General features: G+C 49.9%; 1 protein-coding gene across 2 annotated transcripts in view; it reads right to left on the reverse strand.

Moving 5' to 3' along the window:
- LOC102848146 (protocadherin gamma-C5-like) overlaps positions 1-21,500 on the reverse strand; it is a 32,059-nt gene that overhangs the window by 3,241 nt on the left and 7,318 nt on the right. The window contains exons 1-3 of one of the 2 annotated variants that reach the window (XM_006891134.1): positions 13,632-16,091; positions 10,540-10,598; positions 2,342-2,430 (exon numbers count right to left, since the gene is read on the reverse strand). In XM_006891134.1, the coding sequence (XP_006891196.1) occupies positions 2,342-2,430; positions 10,540-10,598; positions 13,632-16,091 (2,608 nt within the window). Of the gene's footprint in view, positions 1-2,341; positions 2,431-10,539; positions 10,599-13,631; positions 16,092-21,500 lie in introns of those variants that run through there. The other variant, XM_006891135.1, reaches the window with a different exon arrangement.

Below are 21,500 nucleotides of genomic sequence, written 5' to 3' on the forward strand. Positions count from 1 at the left end.
GGCCTCCTGTGGGCCAGAGGAGTGGGGCTCTGACAGGAGACTGAGCCTTTGGTGACCCCTGCCTCGGCTCCCAGGGGACCTTCTGGGAGGGTTTGGGGCCATAAATACTTACTCCATTTCTATTTCAAAGTCTGGATTTTGGCTAAAAAGCTGACCACAATAGCTAAATATACCTGACTATGTTTACTTCCCTCAAGAGGCTGACTTGGCGTGTCCCCAGACCCAGCCACTTCTCACACATTCAGTCTGGCCTTCCTGAAATTACAGCCTCCAGACTGTGTACCCCTGCACCTCTCCCTTCTTCGGCCCCCCTTTTTTTTTTATTAATTTAGTTTGTTTATTTTTCATTTCAATGAACATCTACAGAGATTTTGGAATTCCATTCACTCATTGTTGCACCCCCCGCCCCCGTTTGCTTTCTTCGGCCCCTTTGACCCACTCCTGAACCCCTCAGCCTCACAGTGAGCAGGGATAGGACTGCCACATAAAGCAAATAAACAGTTGCCCAAATGGAATTTTAATTTTAGCTAAACAGTATATTTTTAAGTATAGCATGTCCCAACATTAGGGACCTACTGATACTAAAATCAGGAGCCCTGGAGGCACAGTATGTAAAGTATTGGTCACCAGTTCAAATCCACCAGCTACTCCAAGAGGGAGAGGTGAGGCCATCTCCTGCAGTCGAAAGGAGACTTCATGGAAGGTCGTCATGAGCCAGAACTGACTCAAGGTCATGAGTGTGATTTTGATTTATATTCAAATATTATTTATCTGGAATTCCAGCTTAATTAGATGCACTATATTTGATCTGTCAGTATTAATCTGGGAGACTAATCCAAAGCATCAGGAAGTATCCAGCCTCTAGGCCTCCTTGGCTAAATGAGAAACTGAGGTTGGATCAGAAACTAGCCATGATGACTGGCTGAAAGAGTGTGAGCTTGGAAGTCAGGCTGGCATGGAAACCGTGGCTCTCCAGTTCAACACTGAAGGCCTTGGGCTAGGAAATCCTTGATCTCTCAGCTGTCAAATGTAAATGATCACATCTTCCTTGCAGAACTGTGGAAAAGCTTCATTGACTTGGGCTCCTAAATCTGTTCAGTCTGTACCCAGGACAACACAAAGTGGTGGTGATACTGATTACTGTATGGCTCTGCCTGGTTCTCTACCCATTGGCCCTCCAGATGTACCAACACTTCCTTCCAACTTCTAAATGCTTCTTCACCTTCTACCAGCCTCCATGGAAGCCTTGGATTTTCTGCTTCAGAAACTGGTCTTTATTAATGGGCATTATTCTGATTCTACCTCTCACCCCCTATAAGGCAACAACAATAATAATTAACCAGTTTCAGTCATCGTGTGCAACTCAACGACACATAACAAGAAGTCATCATGAACTGTGTCCTTTCTCCTTGTCCTGTGTGAACAACTGACATCTGAATCTCATGACAATACCATGAGGTCTCTTATTATTGTGCCCATTTCATAGTAGGTGAAATGGAGGTCAGAGAAACTTAGAAAGTTGTCTAAAGACATAGAGCTGAGAGGGGAGGGGGGAGGGGTTTGTGTGGGGAGAAGGGTGCAACAATGAATGAATGGAATTTAAAAAAAAAAAGAACTATTTCCACAGGGCTAACCTGAAAACAGGGGGGGGAAAAAAGACATAGAGCTTAGTGGCAGCTTGCTTCTAACACCTTCGTTTTACTGTATTCCTTCATGATACAGTTCTGCTTCCCCTGCTCTGGACTACTCAGGGACATCAATGAATCTCTACTGCATGTGTGGTTCTTTGTTAGTCCTATGAATAAACCAAAATCCTACTCTGGGCAAAAGAAAGAGAAGGGAGTGTGGGCGTCCAATGCCATGTTCTTTGCACCAGAATACCCACGCCTACTTTCACTGATAGAGGGCAGGCCCGTAAGCGAAGTGCTTTATGCCATTTTATTTCATTTAATCCTTACTTCAACCTTCTGAGGTCACTTCCTCATTTTTGTCCTCATTTCTTGCCAGAGGGAACAGAAATTCAGAGATACTCAGTAAATTCATCGGTGTCACAAGGACAGATGGTGACAGGGTGAGGATCCAGTCTGCACTATCCTGTTCAGAGCGAGGTTCTTAACCACTGCTCCCCGTCACTCCCCAGTGGCACTTTCCTGGTTTACTCCTCTCTGGCTATCTGAAGGACCGGCTCTAGTCCTTCTGCTGTTCCTTAAGCCTGAATCATGGGCCCTCGGGGAGCTGACAGTCCAAGGCACCACACAGGGCAGGCTGCATGGGGGTGGACCCTAGAGCCCTAGCTCCTCCCTTGGTCTCACATATGACTCCACACATTGGCACAACTTACCACTGGCAGAGGCTAAGATCATGGCTTGAAGCATCTCTGTGTCAAACTGGTTGTTGGGCCAGGTGCCAGTTTCATCGCCATTTTGGGAACTGGGGAAAGAGAAAGAAGGTGAGCACAGTGCATAGGCCAGGTCTCATGCCTTAGTCATCCCTTCCTTAGTTCCAAAATCCACTCGTCTCCCAGGGCCCCATCCCAACATCACTATCAAGATTTGTTCCCTTTCACTGATAGGAAATAGCTCATACAATCATTAAAAACCAGGTTCCCAGGAGACAGACCCCAAGACCAGTTCTTTACTGGTTCAGATGAATTTCTCTGGGGTATAACCTGCAGCCATTTTCTTTTATAAGACACTAATGGAGAGAAAAGTTAGTAGAGATCAGGAGGAACTCATTACCACAAAGGAAGAAGACCTGGAGCAGAGCGTGCCCTTCATACCAGGGTCCCTGTATTGAGAACCTCCTAGACTCAGGAGAAGACTGATTCTCAGACACACAAGGAACCCGGACCTTCCCCATGAGCCAACAGAGAAAGCCTTGCCCTAGAGCTAGTGCCCTCAATTCAGACGTCTAACCTTGTGAACGGTGAGGGAGTAGATTTATGATTGTTAAAGCCACCCACTTGTGGCATTTCTATTACGGCAGCAGTAAGAACTAAGATGCCCTCCATGAGGACAGTGAAGGAGATGAGACCCTCTCCCAAGGATGGTGAGGGAGGAAAATGGGGGAGATTGACTCAGAGGTAGAGAAAAGAATGGGAACCAAAGCAGGACCTAGGAGGAGATGGAGGAGACCCAGGAGCATCAAGGATTTCTAAAACTCAAACACAGTCACTTCCACAGCTTTTTACATAGCCTTTGGGATTAAACTCTTGGGCCTTAAGAACCTAACCCTCTTATTTTATAAGAACATCCAAGGCCCACTCTCAAATAGTTTATGCTTACTTAAACTTTGTTATCTGAGGTATTTTCCTAACTCCATAAACCCTTTTTTCCCCCCACAAATCCTGGGCAGATGCTATTACCTAGAATACTCGTCTACCAGTCTTTTCTCTGGTAACATGAATACATTCTATCAGAGGCCTCCAGGTGTTCCCACCCCAGTGTGCACCCCATGCTAGCACAGGCCACAGGGCACAGCTATTGTCCTTGTCTGCTGGTCCAACAGATGGGTTCCGGTGAGAAGGGCACTGTGCCTGCTTCCTATAAAAGCATCTCCCATAAAACCTGTCACCTGGAACAAATCAAGAACTGCCTTGAGCTATAAGTATTTTAAAAAATTATACTTACAATATTTGTTAAAAACCAAAATACAACAGTGAAATTATAATTATAAAATAACACTAAGAAATTCCAACCCAGTTTGGATTCCCCACCCCTTAGTGACTATTTTAGAAGTCTAAAGTATCAGATTAGTCAGGGGTTTTAGGTTTGGTGGAGGGATTTTTTGGGGTGAAGCGAGGAAGCACCCCTGGCACACAGTCTGTCTATTAGGTAATCCAACACTGCCAGGCACACAGAAGTTCCTCAATAAGCATGTGTTTCCTGGATAAATGGAGTGAGGCCAGTGGAGTTAGGTAAGGTCACTATGATGTAAGAAGAATTTGGCACAAGGGCAGGGCAGGAGGCCTGGTCCCCGGCCTTGAAGTCTTGAAAGAGAGAGAGAAGAAAGGAAAAAAGAAAGGTGGGGGAGGAGGCAGAGAGAGAGACAGACAGACAGATGGACAGACACCTTTTCAATATATTTAAAACATTTCAAAATTAAAAGGTGGGGTAAAAGTAAGTCACCCTGGAGCAGGGGTTGGTTTTGTGAGAGAGGACTTTTCCAGGCAGAGGGGATATCAGGCTCAAACCTCTCAAGGGGAGGAAGACCGGTGAGTTGAAAGGAATAAGACAAGGTCAGTGCAGCTGGAATGGGGCTGGACCGAGTGAGGCAGGTGGTGCTAGGGGCTGTGGCCACAGAGTGGACAATATAGATTTTATTTAAAGATACCCATTATTCTATTTAAATAGCTAAAGACACCTTTGCTCTTGCGTGAAGGACTAAAGGTTGGGGTACACCTTTGGGAGAAGAGGAGCCCCGTAATGGCCCCAGCCACCTCTGTCTCGCTGAAAATCTGGGCCCTCACCCCCAGCAGGCCTGGGCTTTCTCAGGGTCCACTGGAGCTTGCAGGGCCCACGTAGGTGGGCTCCTGTCCACGTGAAGGGGCCTAGTGAGGGCTGATGAGAGGAGCAGGCAAAGGGGAAGGCAAACAGGGAAGAGTGTTTAGGTAGAAAGCAAAAGGTAGATACTACAGGTCATGGGGGGCAGCCGTGGGAGTGCGCGTGGTTTTGAAGGAATGAAGGGGTCTAAGCGGGCAAGTTGGAATGATGACAGGCTTGACTAGTTAGGATTCTTGGGAAACAGCTGAAGACTATTGGTTCAGCAGGCAGGCAGGCTGCCAGCCCTGTGAAGCTGGGCAAGAGATGGCTGGGAGGGAGGAAGCTTTTTAAACCATTTATTGAGGCTTTGCATTCTCTAGGCACTGGGCTTACTGGATAACATACATTATCACTTCCACCTCATAACACTGTCTCTATAGATTCTATCATTATCTTTTTAATTTTTTTCTCCAGCAGAACTCAGAGAGATGAAGAGACTTTCACAGAAACACACAGCTGGCAACTGCCAGAGCTACAATTTGCATGTCAGCCTAATTTTTCTCCAGAGCCCGTGCTGTTATCCAGGACACCCCAGTGGGCTTCAGCAGGAATGTGCTGAGCCTCAGGAAGCACAGGGACTCTTCTAGAATTTGGGGAACAACAAAAAGTAAAATTGAAGGAGATGGACTATGTTTTACCATAATTGGCCATCTTCCAAGCACTCCCTCTGTGACAGGTCCTGGGATTTAAGAAATAACAGAGTTCTTGCCGTAAATTTCAATATATATGTAAGGCAAGAAGACATGGCAGAGGATTCGCCCTGTGTTGAGAGTTATGAATGATTTTCCTGTTAAACTTGTATCTCTCTTTCCCACATTTCTCTAATATTGTTGTAGGTTTTTATGTGCTGTCGTCAGAACTGACTCATAGCTGATCCTCCAGAGGGTTACCAGAGGCCATAAACTGCATGGAGATTACCCATCTGTCTCCCACAGAGCAGCTGATAGCACAACTCTTCACCACTAGACCTTCAGCGCTCCCTTTTCTTTAATGAGCAGAAAAAGAGATGTGTTACTAGTTAGTTCACTCAATGATTCTGCCCAGATTGATGGAGGGAAGATAATGTCTCAGGGGAGGAATGGAAGGGGACCCTGGGTTGGAGAAGGATTGTGGAGCCATTAAAGAAGGGCAAGGTGGAGGCCTGAGGAAGCCAAATGCAGACTCCCTTCTCTGGACCGAGGCTGAAAACAGCTGCAGGGCAAGGCTTGGGATACAGCCCAAGAACGGAGAACTGGACTAATTTGCTAGGACAACAGCTGTTGGATTAGAATCCAAAAGGATCACTTGAGAAGAAATGGGTGGGAGGAGAAAGAATACCTACCAGACAGAGACTTTTTAATACTTCAGAATCTGTCCCTTTGTCCAGGCAGTGTGACCCAGGGCTGGCTTAGATTTGAACCAGGTTTACTGGACACTCAGCACCAGTTCTGCTCTGAACCTAGTATGCCCAACCAGAGGCGGCTGTCAGCACTGGGTGAGATGGGGGTAGGGGGCAGAACAAGAGCCTGCTCTTTTTATCTCCTTCCTCCATTTACTCATGGAGTTGCAGCTAAGAAAAGTTCCCTAGCATTCTGTTGATCCCAAGAGGCCTCACCACAGAGCCTTAGCATCTGTTTTTCTTCCATTTGGGATACTCTTCCTTCTTGTCCTCATGTGCTAATTCCTACTCAATAAGACAAAGATTCTCACCACAGAGCCAACTGGCAGCACCATGAAGAGATCGAGATTGTTCACAATCAACACTCTTGGCACCAGCAGTCAGGAAATCAAAAGATGAATTGCATTAGAAAAGTCTGCTGTCAGAGACCTCTCCAGACTGCTGAAGAGCAATAGTGTCAGTCTAGAGACTAAGGTGCACCTGATCCAAGCCACAGTCTTTACAATGCCTTGATATGAATCAGAGACCTGGACAATGACGAAGGCTGACAGAAGAAGAATCGATGCCTTTGAGTTGTGGTGCTGGAGAAAAGTATTGAACATACCATAGACTGCCAAGAGAACAAACATGTCTGTCCTGTAGAGGATGAAACCAAGCTGCTTCTTGGATGCAAGAATTTTGAAGCTCCATCTCACATACTTTAAACATGCTGCCAAGAGGGACTAGTCTTTGGAGAAGGACATCATGGTCAGAAGAGTGGAAGGACAGCGCAGGGGAGGGAGATGCTGGATGAGATGGATTGACACAGTGACTGGGGTAATGTGATAGGGAAGGGTTCAGTACATAGATAGGGTCCTTATGAGTCAGAGTCTACTCAACGTCACTAACAACTCACCCTTCAGATCTCCACACAATTCCATTTCCTCCTTTCTACTTCCTGACTAGTTCAAATCCCCGTTCTGTGCTCTCACCAATTGGTACTACTCTTTGTAGTACTTATAAAAGCGGCAATCTTGTATTTATTTTTGTGATTCTTTGGTTAATATATGTCTTCCCCAACACACAGTACATCCCTTGAGAGCAGGAGCCGTGTCCGTAATATGTTCCCCACACCTAGAACATGTCTGACCTACAGTCGGCAGAAGCTTAATAGCTATCGGTTAAATGGGTGAGGGAGGGAAGTTGGTGAGTGGGGCGTCCTCCTCAAGTTAACGGAGCATTAGCTCCTTAGTTTCAACCCCACCCCCATGTCCTCAAGAACAACCACATCAAGCCTCTCATTTGATAAAAAGGACGTTGATGGAAGGATAAGATACTAGAGTAAGAAAGAACCGGTGAGCTTCCAGCTCTGTCAGTGAATTCTGCTCCAGAGTCAGTGTGTAGCCAGGGCTGGGGATGGGTAAAGACAAGACAAAATGCCCCTCACTTCATATGGTCTTTCAGATCCCAACTCAAAAAGCACCTCTCCACAAAGCCGTCCCTGTCCCCTCTACTTTTGTGAATTACGCTCACATTACTCTCTGCTTTTCTCAGCATTACTATGATTGGTGACTACTCAACCAATCACCCTAAACCCCAGCTGTGGAGTCAGCTGGCTCATGACGACCCTCCTTCAGGTTTCTGAAGCTGAAAATCTTTAGGAGAGGGGACGTGCCCGTCTGTCTTCTGTGGAACAGCTGGTAGATCCAAACTGGTGGGAGCGGCAGCCCAGTGCATTATTTGCTCCATGACCAGGACTCCTTATGATTTCTGACCAGACATTTTAAAAGTGAGACTAGTAATTAATTATCTAGCTCTTCTGCTGGTCAGGAAGCACATTAGCTCAGAGACTAAGTTCATTCTTATAGCCTAATGTTTTGTTGTTTGTTTGGTTGGGTTTTTTTTCGGGGGGGGTTACTTACAAAGTTTGTATACATTGTGTTTCGCACTATTCTTCATTCATATTATGTTTCATAAAATCATTCTCATGCATTTGTTGTTGTTAAGTGCTTTCGAGCTGCCTACAACTCATAGCAACCCTATGTACAACAGCTCTAAAGCCTGCCCTGTCCTGAGCTAGTCTCACTGACACACACCTAACCCTAACCCCCACTGCCCTAGTCACTGTACCCATCCATCTTATCTGGGGTCTTCCTCTCCTGCATTGTCCGTCTACCCTCTGAGCATGATGTCCTTCTCCAAGGATCTGTCCTTCCTGGCCACATGCCCAAAGTATGTAAGATGCAGCTTCAAAGTCCTAGCCTCCAAGGAGAAACTTGGTTTCACTCTCTCCAAGACAAAGCTTTTGTTTTCTTGGTGGGCCATGGTATGTTCAAGACTCTTTTCCAGCACCACAACTCAAAGACATCAATTCTTCTTCTATCATCCTTAGTCATTACCTAGCTCTCTGATGCATAGCAAGTAATTGCAAAGACCATGGACTGGATCAAGTGCACCTTAGTTTCTAGACTGACATCGTTGCTTCTCAGTACTCTGACAGCTGTTTTACCTAATGCAATTCATCTTTTGATTTCTTGACTGCTGGTGCCAAGAGTGTTGATTGTGAAGCTGAGAAAGCTGTAACTGATAACAACCTTCATCTCCTCTCCATCCATCATGGTGCTGCCAAATGGACATGTGGTGAGAATCTTTGTCTTCAATCCATATTGAAGACTACAGTCCTTGACCTTCTGCAGCAAGCTCTTCAGGTCCTCCTCAGTTTCAGCAAGCAAGGTTGTGTCATCTGCACAACATTCTCCTGCACTAAGTTTTGGGTTTGGGGGTTTATTATTTTTTTTCATGTAGTAAGTTTTATAAACTGAATCACCATTGGACCTTGCCATTATTACCCTGTCTTTTCACCCAGATCCTTATTGTTGCTGTTAAGTGTTATTCAAGTCAAACACAATTCATAGCCATCCTATGAATATTTGTCAAATGAATGCATGAGGACATGAATAGCTAAATGGATAACTATGGACATGTGGCAAGGCAAGCAGAAGGAGAGGGGGTAGCTGGGGCCAAAAAGGGGCCAGTGCAATCAAGCCTATTGTCTTTTGCCTTCTAAGGGTTCTCTTAGAAACATTTTGAGATCCTGATAATAGTGACAGGAAGGCACATGGCCAGAAGCTGGAATCACCACTGTGCACCAAGGACTCCTGTTTTTCAGACATTGAGGGCTTGATTGTTGGCAGGAAAGGGTTACAGAAGAAGCTCAGAATCTGCAGCATCTGAAGAGAGATTGATACCAAGTGTCTGACAGGCCAGCAAGGAGGAAGAAGCCACCTTTGCCCTTGGCTTTCCCTTCTCCCCAGGTTCCTAAGACTCCCTCAAACTCCTGACTACAACAGAGGCCTGGCCAGGAGCCCACTCCACTTCCCTCAGACCAACTGAATGTCTTTCAGGATGAAGTTTCCCTCCCCACACCCATGGGGGGTGGGGAAGGTCCTGTCTCAGCAGGAATTCATACTGGACTGAAGGGAGCAGCTGGAGGGGCCTGGTTGGGAGGGTATGTGGTGGCAATCAAAGGCTCAGTGTGTGAAGGGCTGAAGGAGGAAGGGAGCAGAGTGTGTGTGTGTGTGTGTGTGTGTGTGTGTGTGTGGTCTGACACAGGGACACATGAAAGGAAGAGAGATAGGGGAGAGAGAAGAAACAGGGAAAGAGATTCAGAGACAGGAAAAGAGAGTAATATACAGAGAAAGAAGCACAAAGAAAGAAATAGAAAGGTTAAGAATAGAGTGAAATGGTGAGATAAAGAAAGGAAGAACATAAAAAACTAAAGAGAGATGGATAAAGGAAAAGCAGAGGCAGAGGCAAAGAGAAAAGGAGAAATGGAGCCTGAGGATAAGGAGCAGTTACACTTCCCTCAGTCATTCACTGAGCACTTGAGGCATCCAAGGCAAGACATGCACATAGACACAAATGGTAGATACCAGAGATGCAGCAATAAAGATAGAAATCAAATCAGACAACAAAAGAGGCAGAGGTATTCAGAGAGACCAAAGAAGAATTTGGGAAACACCCTGATAAGATTGTGACTGAGGCAAAATACCTGTGGGCAGGGAGGGCAGCTGGGAGGAGGGGTGGGATGAGGAAGGTCTGGCCTTCACCCTCCAGGGCAGCTCTCTGTCCTCTGTCCCACCATCAGCATTGTTGACTCTTCTCTATCTCTGCTCTTCCTTTCAGGTTCTGGGGGAACCTGGCTCCTAACAATCCCCTTCTGCTCCACCTCCTGCCCGGAATTTCTCTGCCTGAACTTCTCAGGATGGAGCCCAGTCCAGCCCAGCCCAGAGGAGCAGGGCAAGAACAGTCCATGGGCATGAAAGAGATTCTTCTCTAGTTAGAGGCCAGCTTAAAGCCATCCTGAGTGTCCTTCCCCGCCCCACCCTTGGGGGATAGGAAAAGCTGTGCATAGGGGAAATGGGGTGAATGGTGAATTAAGCTTTCAAAGTACAGTAGGTGCCCCTTCCTTCAGTCTGTGCACTAGTCCCAAATGCTTTGGTAAACCTCCCTGCAATCTCACACTGAGAGAAGGAGCCATTTATAGCAATTGCTGAGCCCTTCCCCCATCTCCTCCCACGTCATCTCATCGCTGAGAAAATGCCGCAGAGAAGAGGGTGGGCTGGAGAGTCAGTCACCTACCCGCTGGTGCCAGGTCTCTGGGCCTGAGAGAAACGCCAGTCCGTGTTGGGTGGGGCTTGCTGTGGAGAAAACAGAGGGAAAGGGCTGAGTATCCATGAGGGTTTAGAATGTCACCTGAGCCCCTGGGGATGGGCCAGGAGAGAGGGACAGAGGGGGCACCAAGAAGCTGCAGGACAATTAAACAATGGGGTGGGGAGGAATAGACACAACTCGAAAGCCAAAATACACCCCAGGTCTCCAAAGCCTGAGGTTCGGAGGAATATGGGATAAAACAGCATTTCATCAGACCACAGTGAGCAAGCCCAGATAAAGGTCCCTTCCCCCTGCTCCAGAATCAGAATGTCTGAGCAGATTCAAGGACTGAAAAGTGACTTCTGTGGGACCACGGAATGGGGGCAAAGAAGGCCCCTCAAAGTGACAGAGGAAGCTTTTAGATGAGAGGTCCACCAGCCGAGAATGACTTTATTCAGTTCTTCAGCTGGAAACAAAGCACCCTCTGCAGCAAGATGGCTGCTGCTCCCGGTAACCCTTGTGGTGCCAGGCTGCACAGTAACACATTCAGAGGGACACCCCCTCTCGGCCCTTGACCCTCAAGGATTCCGTCCCACAGCTAAACACATTATTAATTTAGGAGTTGTGCCAGACTGGGTCTTTGCAGGGTTCCAAGCCCCTGGACACTTCTTACCAATAGAACTCCATGCCAGGCAATGGCCTTTGACTAAGGAGGCGAGAACAAGGCTGCTCTGTTTGGGACAGAGAAGACTGTTGGGATAAAGCCCAGCAGGGATCAAGCTCCCACAGCCTCTAAGCTGGGCCAACTCAGTCTCACAGGACTCCCAGAGCACGCATCTGGAGCCCTGTCCCACCTGTCTGAAGGGGTGAGGCTCTGCGGCCAGCCACTTCATTCCCAGCCCTTTGTGTTTCCGAGTGGGCGTGTGCTCTTAGCACACACTCCCAGAGTCATGTCATGGTACTGGGATTGCTAGTAATTCATTCTCACACTGACTCCCAGGACCAGGGAGGGAAGTGTGAACCTCTGATTTCACCAGGGAGAGAAGGAAGACCCAGGGCTGCCGAGTGACTCACTCAGGCTCACAGGTGACAGTGAAGGGAGCAGAGCCCAGAAATGCGGCAACCCAGGCGCAGCAGAAGTCAATGAGGCCACTCAGGGGCTGCTGTTGATGGCAAGCCCTCAGCCGTGGTACTCTCAGGCACAGCAGGATCATGGTAGACCGGAGGAAAAGCTGGGCAAAATTCACAACTTCTATAAAGACGGCGGGTCCAAATGTATTCAGTGAGGGCTGTTTGGAAAAGAGGCCCCAGAAGGCCTGCAGAGAAAGCCCCATTTTTCATCCCATCTAACCAGATTCCTATCTGTCCCTTCAAGCTTTACAAATTCCAAGCGTCAAACGACTGAGTGCACAAATCAAACTGGAATTAGACAAACCTAGGTTAAACCACGTCCTGGTCATTTACTCTGTTCACTTGTGCAAGTCACATGATGGGGATACAACCTATCCAAATACATTATTGGGAGGAGCAAATGAGATGCTGTGTTTCTCAGAGGAGGAATGTAGTGAGCACCCCCAACCAGCTCTCTGAATCACCTGGGAGTGATTTTCCAAAGCACAATTCTGATTCAATTGTGACAAACAGGGCCCAAGGCTCACTCATTGCCAGTCAAGTCAGAACTGACTCATAGCTGACCCTCCACTGGGTTTCTGAAGCTGTAGATCACACAGAATAAAACTGCCTCTCATTTTCCCATGGAGCCTCTGGTGAATTCAGACTACCTGAGGGGTGCAGCCCTAGAATTAGCAGCAAAACTCAGCAGGGACCAGGTCCCAGAGCTCCCCTGGTAAGACACAGACACATGAATAAAATCTCCAGGGGTCGTGGAGACATGTGCTTTTTCACCATTCCAGTTTCCCCATATGTGAGGACATTTTGACACCTGGTAGAAGCTGTCGTTTTCTCCACTCATCAGAGGAGGAAAGACCTATATCCCAGATATTTTGTTCACTCCAAACCCCTGACCATAGATCTCCTGTGGTCATGACCAAATAAAAATCCATCTCTGAGCACCCACAGCTCAAAGGGAGCGCTGGGGTCCCAGTGCTGCCTGCTCTATGCAAACCTGCTTGCTTGCCCCAGGTTGGGCCCTAGAGACTTCTAGACTAGGGAAGTTGCTGTCCCAATGAGGGCCCAGGCCAGCAGGGTGAGGCTGGCCCCAGGCCTAGAGCACCCAAAGTCATTTCTGCACTCTAGACACTGCTGCCCCAAATGCCCCAGGTCCAGCCCGGGCCAGGCCAGTGTGAGTGGTGGGGCCAGAACCCCGGGCACTGGCCCAGACTAGGGCAGTCGTGGACCTGGGGACCATCATCATGCTGAGGGCCTGAGGCTGGTCTGGGGTGGGATGGGGACAACCAGAGGCAACCTAGGAGCAAGGAGCTGGCAATGGGAGCTGGGGGGTGTGTGCCAGGCATGTGTGAGGCATGTGACAGGTGCAGACTCCATGCACTGGGCCAGGCCTGAGGGTGTGGTCTGCAGAGAGGACTTGCCACTTCTGTCCTGTCCATACATGCATGAGCGCCGATTTGGGGAGAGTTGAAGATGGCGGTTACATTGCAGTGCACTGCAGGAACTGTGGGAGTGGGGAGAAACAGGGAAGCAAAAGTAAGACGTGGGGGGCAGGGGGAACCTTGGCCAGTCTAGATGGCTGAGGGGCCAACACAGATCTGTGACTGCCACCTTACCCTTTCCCCTGCCCCCAGCACCCTGCAGAAATAGCCAGAAAGTTCTGGTTAGGGCGCAGCCCCTGCCTTTGAATCTGCAGGGGGTGGGGTGAGGATGGGGAGATATCTGTCCCTCTTCTCTTCCCAACAGTCACCACCACGGGATGCTCAGGGCCGTACTCTGGCCTCAGCCACCCCTCCCTGACTGTTTTCCACGCAGAAGATCCGAATAGAGCACCAGTATCAGCAAGGCCAAGTGCACGAGGAAAGAGTAGAAGCAGGGTCAGAGTCCCCTACGTGGGCCACTTCTCTAACACCGCCCCCAGGGGTCACCTCTGGTGGCGCTGAGCCCCTCACCTGGCTCCGCTCCAGCAGAGTATTAGAGCGGGACCGGAAGGCATCGGGCTCTAATGCCAGGGCTGAGGGCTGCTGGACACTGAGGGGCCTGAGAAAGGTGAAGTCACTGCCGTCCGAGGCTGGCGAAAAGCACGTCCGGTAGCAATGGCTCTGTGAGTCCGTGGGCCGCAGCGTCACTTCCATATACTTGAGCGTGCCATCTGAGCTCACCTGCAGGTTGGGGCTGGACTGCTTATAAAAGTCCCGAGAGGGCGAGTCCTGGCCCCTGCAGCACTGTCCCCCGCCCTCGTCCCCATCTGCACGCCCACAAAGGCACTTAGCTGACAGAAAGGTGAAGGTGACTAAGGCTAAGACACTGATGGTCGCCAGGGCCACAATGAGGTAAAGGGTAAGGTCTGAACGCTCAGGCGGGTTTGTGAGGAAGTCACTGGACTTGGGCATTTCCTCAGGGTCCTCATCCTCCAGAGCCAGCAGCACTGTGGCTGTAGAGGAGAGTGAAGGGTCGCCATTGTCCCTCACCAGGACTACCACCCTCTGGGTGGCAGAGTCATCTTCCAGCAAGGACCGGGCTGTGCGCACCTCCCCCGTGTGTGCAGACACCAAGAACAGTCCTGGGGTCGTGGACTGTGGCAACAGTGAATAGGACAGCCACGCGTTGTGGCCTGCATCAGCATCCACAGCTGTCACCTTGGTGACCAAGGATCCAGGAGGGGCAGAGCGAGGAAGCCGCTGAGGGGCTGAGAATTCCCAGCCAGGCCGGGGGTGCAGCACAGCTGGAGCATTGTCATTCTGGTCCAGAACAAACACATGCAGAGACGTATTGGCGTGCAGTGGGGGAGAGCCAGAGTCTCGAACGCCCACCACTATCTGCAGCATCTGCAGCTGTTCATAGTCAAAGGTATGCTGAGCAAAGACTCGCCCATCCTCAGGGTTGACATACACAAAGGAGGAGGCAGGGGATCCCTGGGTCAGACTCCCTATGATGGAGTAGATGAGGCGGGCATTATCTCCAGTGTCTGGGTCCACGGCAGCCACAGTGCAGAGAAGAGAGCCGGGGGGCTGGTTTTCTGGTATATAAGCTGTGTAGAGCTGCTGGGTGAAGTGAGGTGCATTGTCATTAATGTCTGAAATGTTGAGCCTGATGGTGAGGTGTGTGTGCAGGGGAGGTGAGCCAGCATCACTGGCCCGAAGCTCAATGATATACTGTGATGTAGTCTCTCGGTCCAAGGGCTGGCTGGTTAGCAATGAGTAGTGGTTCTCAGATGGCTTGATCTGAAATGGCAGGTCTGGAGAGATAGCAAGGCTCACCTCACCATTTCTACCCGAGTCTCGGTCCCGCACGTTAAACAGCCCCACGACTGTGCCTACTGATGTGCTCTCCAGGACAGGGTTGACCAAGGAAGCCAGCAGAACCTCTGGGGCATTGTCATTGGCATCCCCCACATCAACCTGGATCACACAGTGGCCCTCCATGGCTGGCTGTCCATGGTCACGAGCTCTTGCATGAATTTCGTAGAAACTTGAGTCCTCAAAGTCGATGGGACCCAACACATGGATTGCTCCACTGCTGGGATCTAGGCCAAAGAGATTCCGCACTGCCTCTGATGTATGATCCCCGAAAGAATAGTCTAGTTGGCCATTGGTCCCTTCATCTGGATCGGTGGCATTGAGGTAGAGCAGCAGTGTACCTATGGGTGCATTCTCTGGGAGGCCCACACGCAGAACTGAGGACTGGAAGGTTGGAGCGTTGTCATTGACATCCAGCACAGTGACAGAGATGAGGGTGGTCCCTGAGCGGGCTGGGGTGCCCCCATCCACAGCAGTGAGCACCAGCTGATGTCTGGCCTGGGTTTCTCGGTCCAGTTGCTGCTCTAGCACCAGCTCTGGGAACAGCTTTCCATCTTTCAGGGTCTTCACATTCAGTGAGAAATGGTCACTGAGGCTTAGAGTGTAGAAGCTCACAGTATTGGTGCCCACGTCTGGATCCTGGGCACTATCCAGTGGGAATCGAGCCCCAGGTGCAGCTGATTCTGAGATGCGCATCTCTCGCTGAGAGGTGGCAAAGCTGGGAGAGTTGTCATTGAGATCTAGGATCTCTACTTCTACTCGAATTAGTTCCAAGGGGTGTTCAGTCACCACCTGCACTGGCATCAGGCAACTGGTGCTGGCTCCACACAGGCTCTCGCGGTCAATCTTTTGATTCACTGCCAGAGCACCACTTACCAAGCTCAGGGAAAAATAACGCCCATTCTCCTCAGAGCCCAGCCGCAGTCGGCGGCTTGACAGATCTGTCATCTTTAAGCCCAGATCCTGAGCAACATTCCCCACCAGCGTCCCCGGCTCAGACTCCTCCACCACTGAGTAACGAAGCTGCCCAGACACCCAGCCCCAGCAGCACAAGGACAACATGCACAGCACTTGCCATTTCCCAGGGAGCTGTGGGGGTGTCTTGGGCCCCATGACCCAGAAGTCCCTTCCTGGACAGTGACTCTGAGCTGTCCTGTCTCCACGGTAGACCCAGGGCTTGTAATGCAGCAGCTAAAAAAAAATCTCTTATGTCTCCTTCCAGTCTCTTAAAAACTGCTCCGAGGTTTGCCTGCGTGCAGCAGTTCTTCTTAGTCACCAAATGGCGGGGGTGGGTGGGGAGGGAGGGGAATTGAATTTGAGCTAGGGAACTGGGGGAGGAGAGGCGGGCAGGAAGAGCAGATCCCCCACCTCAGCTCTGAGTCTGATTGGCCAAAAAGTCTGTCTGCTCTCAACCAATTATGAAGTCTTCTCAGTTCTGGAAAGCACTACAAGTCTGTGCCACAGAAGCCTCCTACCTCCTCGCTCATTTCGTGCTGCAGGTTGACTCAGCCCCCTTGGCAGCAAAGTTTGACAGCTCAGATGGCGCTCAACAGGGAAGACAAAGTGGTACAAAACTCCTCAGTGCTCTGTCCCAGCAACTTCCTGAAAGACTTCATAAGCTTCCACTACTGTGCTTGAACCAACAACAAAAGCATTTCCCTCTGGGTGAGGCAAAGCACATGTGTTCTCCCTCCCTCCCCCACCCTACCTGATGCTCCTAGGGTGAAAGAAAAGATTAGGACCCTGAAAAGCTTTGCTCCGACTCCAGCAGTGCTCAGAGGAAAATCTCAGTGCCAGTTGGTGACTACAGGACTCAGCTTTTTTGAGATCCTGGACATGTGCTGTGGTGAGCATCACAACTTGCAGGTTCAGGGGACCATTTCTGGGGCTGATCCAGGCCACACAGGGTGGCCAGAACCTAAGCATGACCTCTGAGCATATGGTTTCACCAATTCAGGAGAATCCTAATTAACATTCCCAGAGTGGCTGTCTTCTACAAATTCCTTAGTTTTTCCTCCTGCTTTCTCACATTAAGGAATTAGATTTATGGTTTTATTTCCCACCCACTTCAAGTCTAATACATCTTGTTCAAATCCCAAAATGGGCTTGACTGGAAGTCCTGAAGACCTGGCCCAAATGATTTCTGCTATCACCTTGATCAACACCTGTCTACTACCTTGACTTTCTCTCTCTGTGCTCTCTGATGTGCTTCAGAGGCACAGTTCCCTTCACAGTGGGTTATAGAGTGTTAGATTCTAAAGGGGTGGGGGGGAAAAAATCTCAATTCCCCTTGATCCATTGGGAAATGGCAACCTGAAGTCAAGATACTCCAGAACCTGTCCCGCTCATTCAGATGAAAAGCCAAGAAAAGCAGCAAACTTGGGTTAGGTGATTGCCTGGTACAGCACAGCCTTGTGCATCACAGCCTCCTGGGTGCCATGTGCCAGCAGCATGCTCCCACAACAGCTTGACTCTTAGTCACCAATTTCACTTATGACTCTCGGATATGGCCACACCCACCCAAGTGCTAATCTGTGACAACTAACTCCCTGGTTAATTCACAAAACACTTTTAAAGCACATCATCTACCACATAGTTACCACTCATAAAAATAGTGGCATCACTATGGGCTCTGACAGAGAGGCCAATACCCTCTGGAACATGGGCTAGCCACGTGCCTGCATCAGAACAACCCTCAGGCACTGGCCGAGCCTTCAAAGGTCTCACCTCTAGCCCATAGAGAAGATCAGAGGGTGGGCAGCTTGGGCGAACAGGCTCCCCTGCCATAGGTGCACTGGGCGACTTCACCATCATGAAGCTATCGCTCCGAGTGGGTGCAGAAGCCAAGGGTGTACAGCCATGAGAGTGGCCGCCCACATCAACAAACTTGATAGGATCGTCTGACCCTAGCTGGATTCGGAGGATCCCATTGGAAGGAGGAAGCCCCTCCCTCCTTCGAGACCGGGTGAGGCAGGCACAGGTGCCAGCAGGAAAGCAGGTCACTCCACATGCAGCCCCACGAAGACACTTAGAGAGCAGTGCCACGAAGGAGCCAAAAGAGACAAAGCAAATTGCCACAAGGGACACAGCCAAATAGAGGGTCAGGCGGGATTCTCCTTCCCTTGGAGCTGAGGATTCTCGAAGATCAGGGACAACCGGATGAGTGTCTTCCTCCAAGGACACAAGGAGAGTGACAGAGGTAGAGAGTGGTGGGTTTCCACTATCCTTCACCACGATGACCAGCTTCTGTGGTGGGAGATCAGCTGGGATGGGAACAGCAGTCCGCACCTCCCCAGCATAGCGAGAGACTGCAAACAGACTGGGGTCTGGGGCCTCCAAGAGCTGATAGGAAACCCAGGCATTGTAACCTGAATCCAAGTCCACAGCAGTCACCTTTGTGACCAGGTGGCCAGCACCAACTGATGGAGGCAGTGCTTGGGGACATAAGGACCCAGGCCGGGCCCGAGGACGGAGCACAGCTGGAGCATTGTCATTGAGGTCCAGCACAAACAGGCGGACTGTCACAGTACTGCTGAGGGGGGGGCTGCCCCGGTCCCGGGCCTGTACCTCGAACTGCAGTGTCTGAGTCTGCTCATAGTCAAAGGATCGAGTAGCATGGACAGCTCCTGTCTGAGGGTTCAGAGAGATGAAGGAGGACGCAGACACATCTCGGTTTCTGGGCTCCAGGAGTGAGTAGGAGATAAGCGCATTCAGGCCAGAGTCTGGGTCAGAAGCTGCAAGAGAGCAAAGCAAGTCTCCAGGACGATTGTTCTCTGGGACGAAAACCTCATGTGACCTTTGGAAAAAAGAGGGAGGGTTATCATTCACATCAGAGATATTGAGGAAAATCGTCCTGTGAGTACTCAGAGGAGGGTTCCCAGCATCGGAAGCAGTGACCATGATGTCATAGCTGGATTTGGCCTCTCGGTCCAAGGTTCCAGCAGTCACCAGAGAGAACTGGTTTCTGAAGGCAGACTTAAGGGCAAAGGGCAAGTGGTCAGGAATCCGGAGGCTCACGTCTCCATTGGAGCCTGAGTCAGGGTCCTGCACACTGATGAGGGCCACCACAGTGCCAGGTTCTGCATTCTCGGGAAGGGTCCCAAGTTCTGAGGTCACTGTGATGTGGGGGGCATTGTCATTCACATCCAGGAGGTCCACCCGAAGGCTGCAGTGCTGCTCCATGGCTGGAGAACCTCCATCACGAGCCCGCACATCAAATTCGTAGTAATTTTCACTCTCAAAATCCAGCGGCCCCTGAAGAGTAAGCTTTCCAGTAGTAGGGTGGAGACTAAAGAGGTTTCTCACACGATCAGGGGTGTGACCGCTGAAAGAAAAAGTGACGTTACCGCTGGGACCCAGGTCTGGGTCCGAGGCATTGAGCTGGATGAGCACCATGCCAGCCGGAGCGCTCTCCAGCACGCTAATCCTGTAGCTAGACTGCTGGAAGGCCGGGGCGTTGTCATTCACGTCCAGCACAGACACACGGAGCTCTGCTGTGCCGGACCTTGGGGGGTTCCCTCCATCCACAGCAGTCAGCACCAGGCGGTAGTCCGACTGCTTCTCCCGATCCAAAGGCTTCTCCAGGAGCAGCTCTGGGACCAGGCTGCCATCGCTGCGCTTCTTGACATCCAGCGCAAAGTGTTCATTGGAGCTCAACCTATAGCTGTTGATAGAGTTGCTCCCCACATCTGCATCCTGAGCCTTTTCCAAAGGGAAGCGCTGTCCTGGAGGAGCTGCTTCGCCAATTTCCAAGTCCAGCTGCTGCCGAGGAAATCGGGGGGCGTGATCATTCACATCTACGATTTCTACCTCTGCTCGGTACATCTCCAAAGGCCCTTCGGTAACAAACTCCAGAGGCACGATGCAGCTCGCACTAAGCCCACACAGTGCTTCTCGATCGATTGGGTTCTTGATGAGCAGGGCTCCGCTGTCCAAATCCACACGGAAGTGTCTTTGGTTCACCTCTCCAGCGACCTGCAGCCTACGAGCTGACAGGCTCTCTGTATCCAGCAGGAAATCTTGGGCGACATTCCCTACAAAAGTCCCTTCCTGTGACTCCTCTGGGACTGGGTAGCGGATCTGCCCACAAACATAACCCAGGTGGCAAAAGAGGAACAAAAGGGTAGCTCCCCGCCAGATTTCTGCCCAGCTCCTCACCTTGCGGAGCATTGCTGCCTTCCGCCAGCTGTCTACCCAGTGCTGGCAAGCCGAAGAAGCCGACCCGCCCCAATCGGCCACAGCAGCTGGAGACACCGAGCTCCCTTCCCCGCGCCAGCTCTGGCGCGGCGTGGCCGGCGCCGCAAGGGTTACGCGCCGTTTTTTTCCCTGCTGGTGGCGGGGTAGATTTGTCTGCCTTTCACCACCCGATTGGCAGACAGCGGTTTCTAGGCTCAGCCAATAGGCTGAGCAGACGACGTCCCAATAGCAGCAGGGTTAATGCGTCGCAGCATTGGGAAAGAAAAAAAAAAAAAAGAAAGAAAAAGAAAATCCTGTCTTTTCTCCTTCTCCCGCTCAACAGCATTTCTTTGCATGGATATATGTGTACATGTATATATGCATATATACATACACACACACATATTCTCCCCCACCCCCCAACAGACCAACTTCCTCCGCCCCTTTTTGGTTGGGAAAACACGGCAATGAGCCCTAGCAACCTGCAGCCGAGAGAACGAGTAGCCATTTGACTGGTCACTTTATTCAAGCCAGTGTTGTCATTAACCAATATTCCAAATGAGTAGCTTCTGTCTCATCAGTCTGACTATATTAGAGCAACAACAAATTAGAAGCGCGCCTGTCTGCAGCGTATTCAGAAAAGGGTTTCTATCTCAGCAGAAGAGGTTTACACATTCATGTAGCCCATTCAATTTATGCAGTACACGTTTTGTTTTCATCGTAACAGGAGGCGCAGCGGAAACCAAAGCTCTCTTACTCAGACGCTGGCTGGTGATACATAAAAATGTTATTCATTGATTTCAAAGGCAGTATGGAAGGAGATGATGAAGTGGGAGAGGAAGATATTTGAAATCAGGAAAGAATCAGTGCTTCTGGAAGGCGCTAAGGACTGGATCTCATTTACTTGGCAGATTGTTAATATTCACAGTTTCACTGAATAATTGGGATCCGCTATTAAATGCATGGTGCCTACAAATCCCCTTTATTTGACACTACAGCTTGATAGGTTGTTAATTACCAACAGCGACCTTTTTGTAAGCTTTTCCCTTAGCCCCAGGGGACCTCTAAGAACTGGAGTCTCTCTCACCCAACCCCCACCCCGCCCCTCCTCAGGGTCTGACTACTTACTACCTTTCCACAGTTGCAGCAGCACAGTTCATTCTAAACTGCAGTTACGTGCAAACTGTAATGTGAGTAGCAAACATAGCAGAACACAAAACAGGGAAAATCCAGCTTGATCTGGACATGAGACTTCTGAACTCATTCAAATTCTTACTTAGGTTACCACTGGTGGTCGAAACTAGCAGCAAAACCTGGGATTCTTATTCTACCTGGATTTTCCCCCTT

Source organism: Elephantulus edwardii, unplaced genomic scaffold (genome assembly GCF_000299155.1).
Source record: "Elephantulus edwardii isolate Elephantulus edwardi_28Jun2011 unplaced genomic scaffold, EleEdw1.0 scaffold00095, whole genome shotgun sequence".
In the NCBI taxonomy this organism is placed as follows: Eukaryota; Metazoa; Chordata; class Mammalia; order Macroscelidea; family Macroscelididae; genus Elephantulus; species Elephantulus edwardii.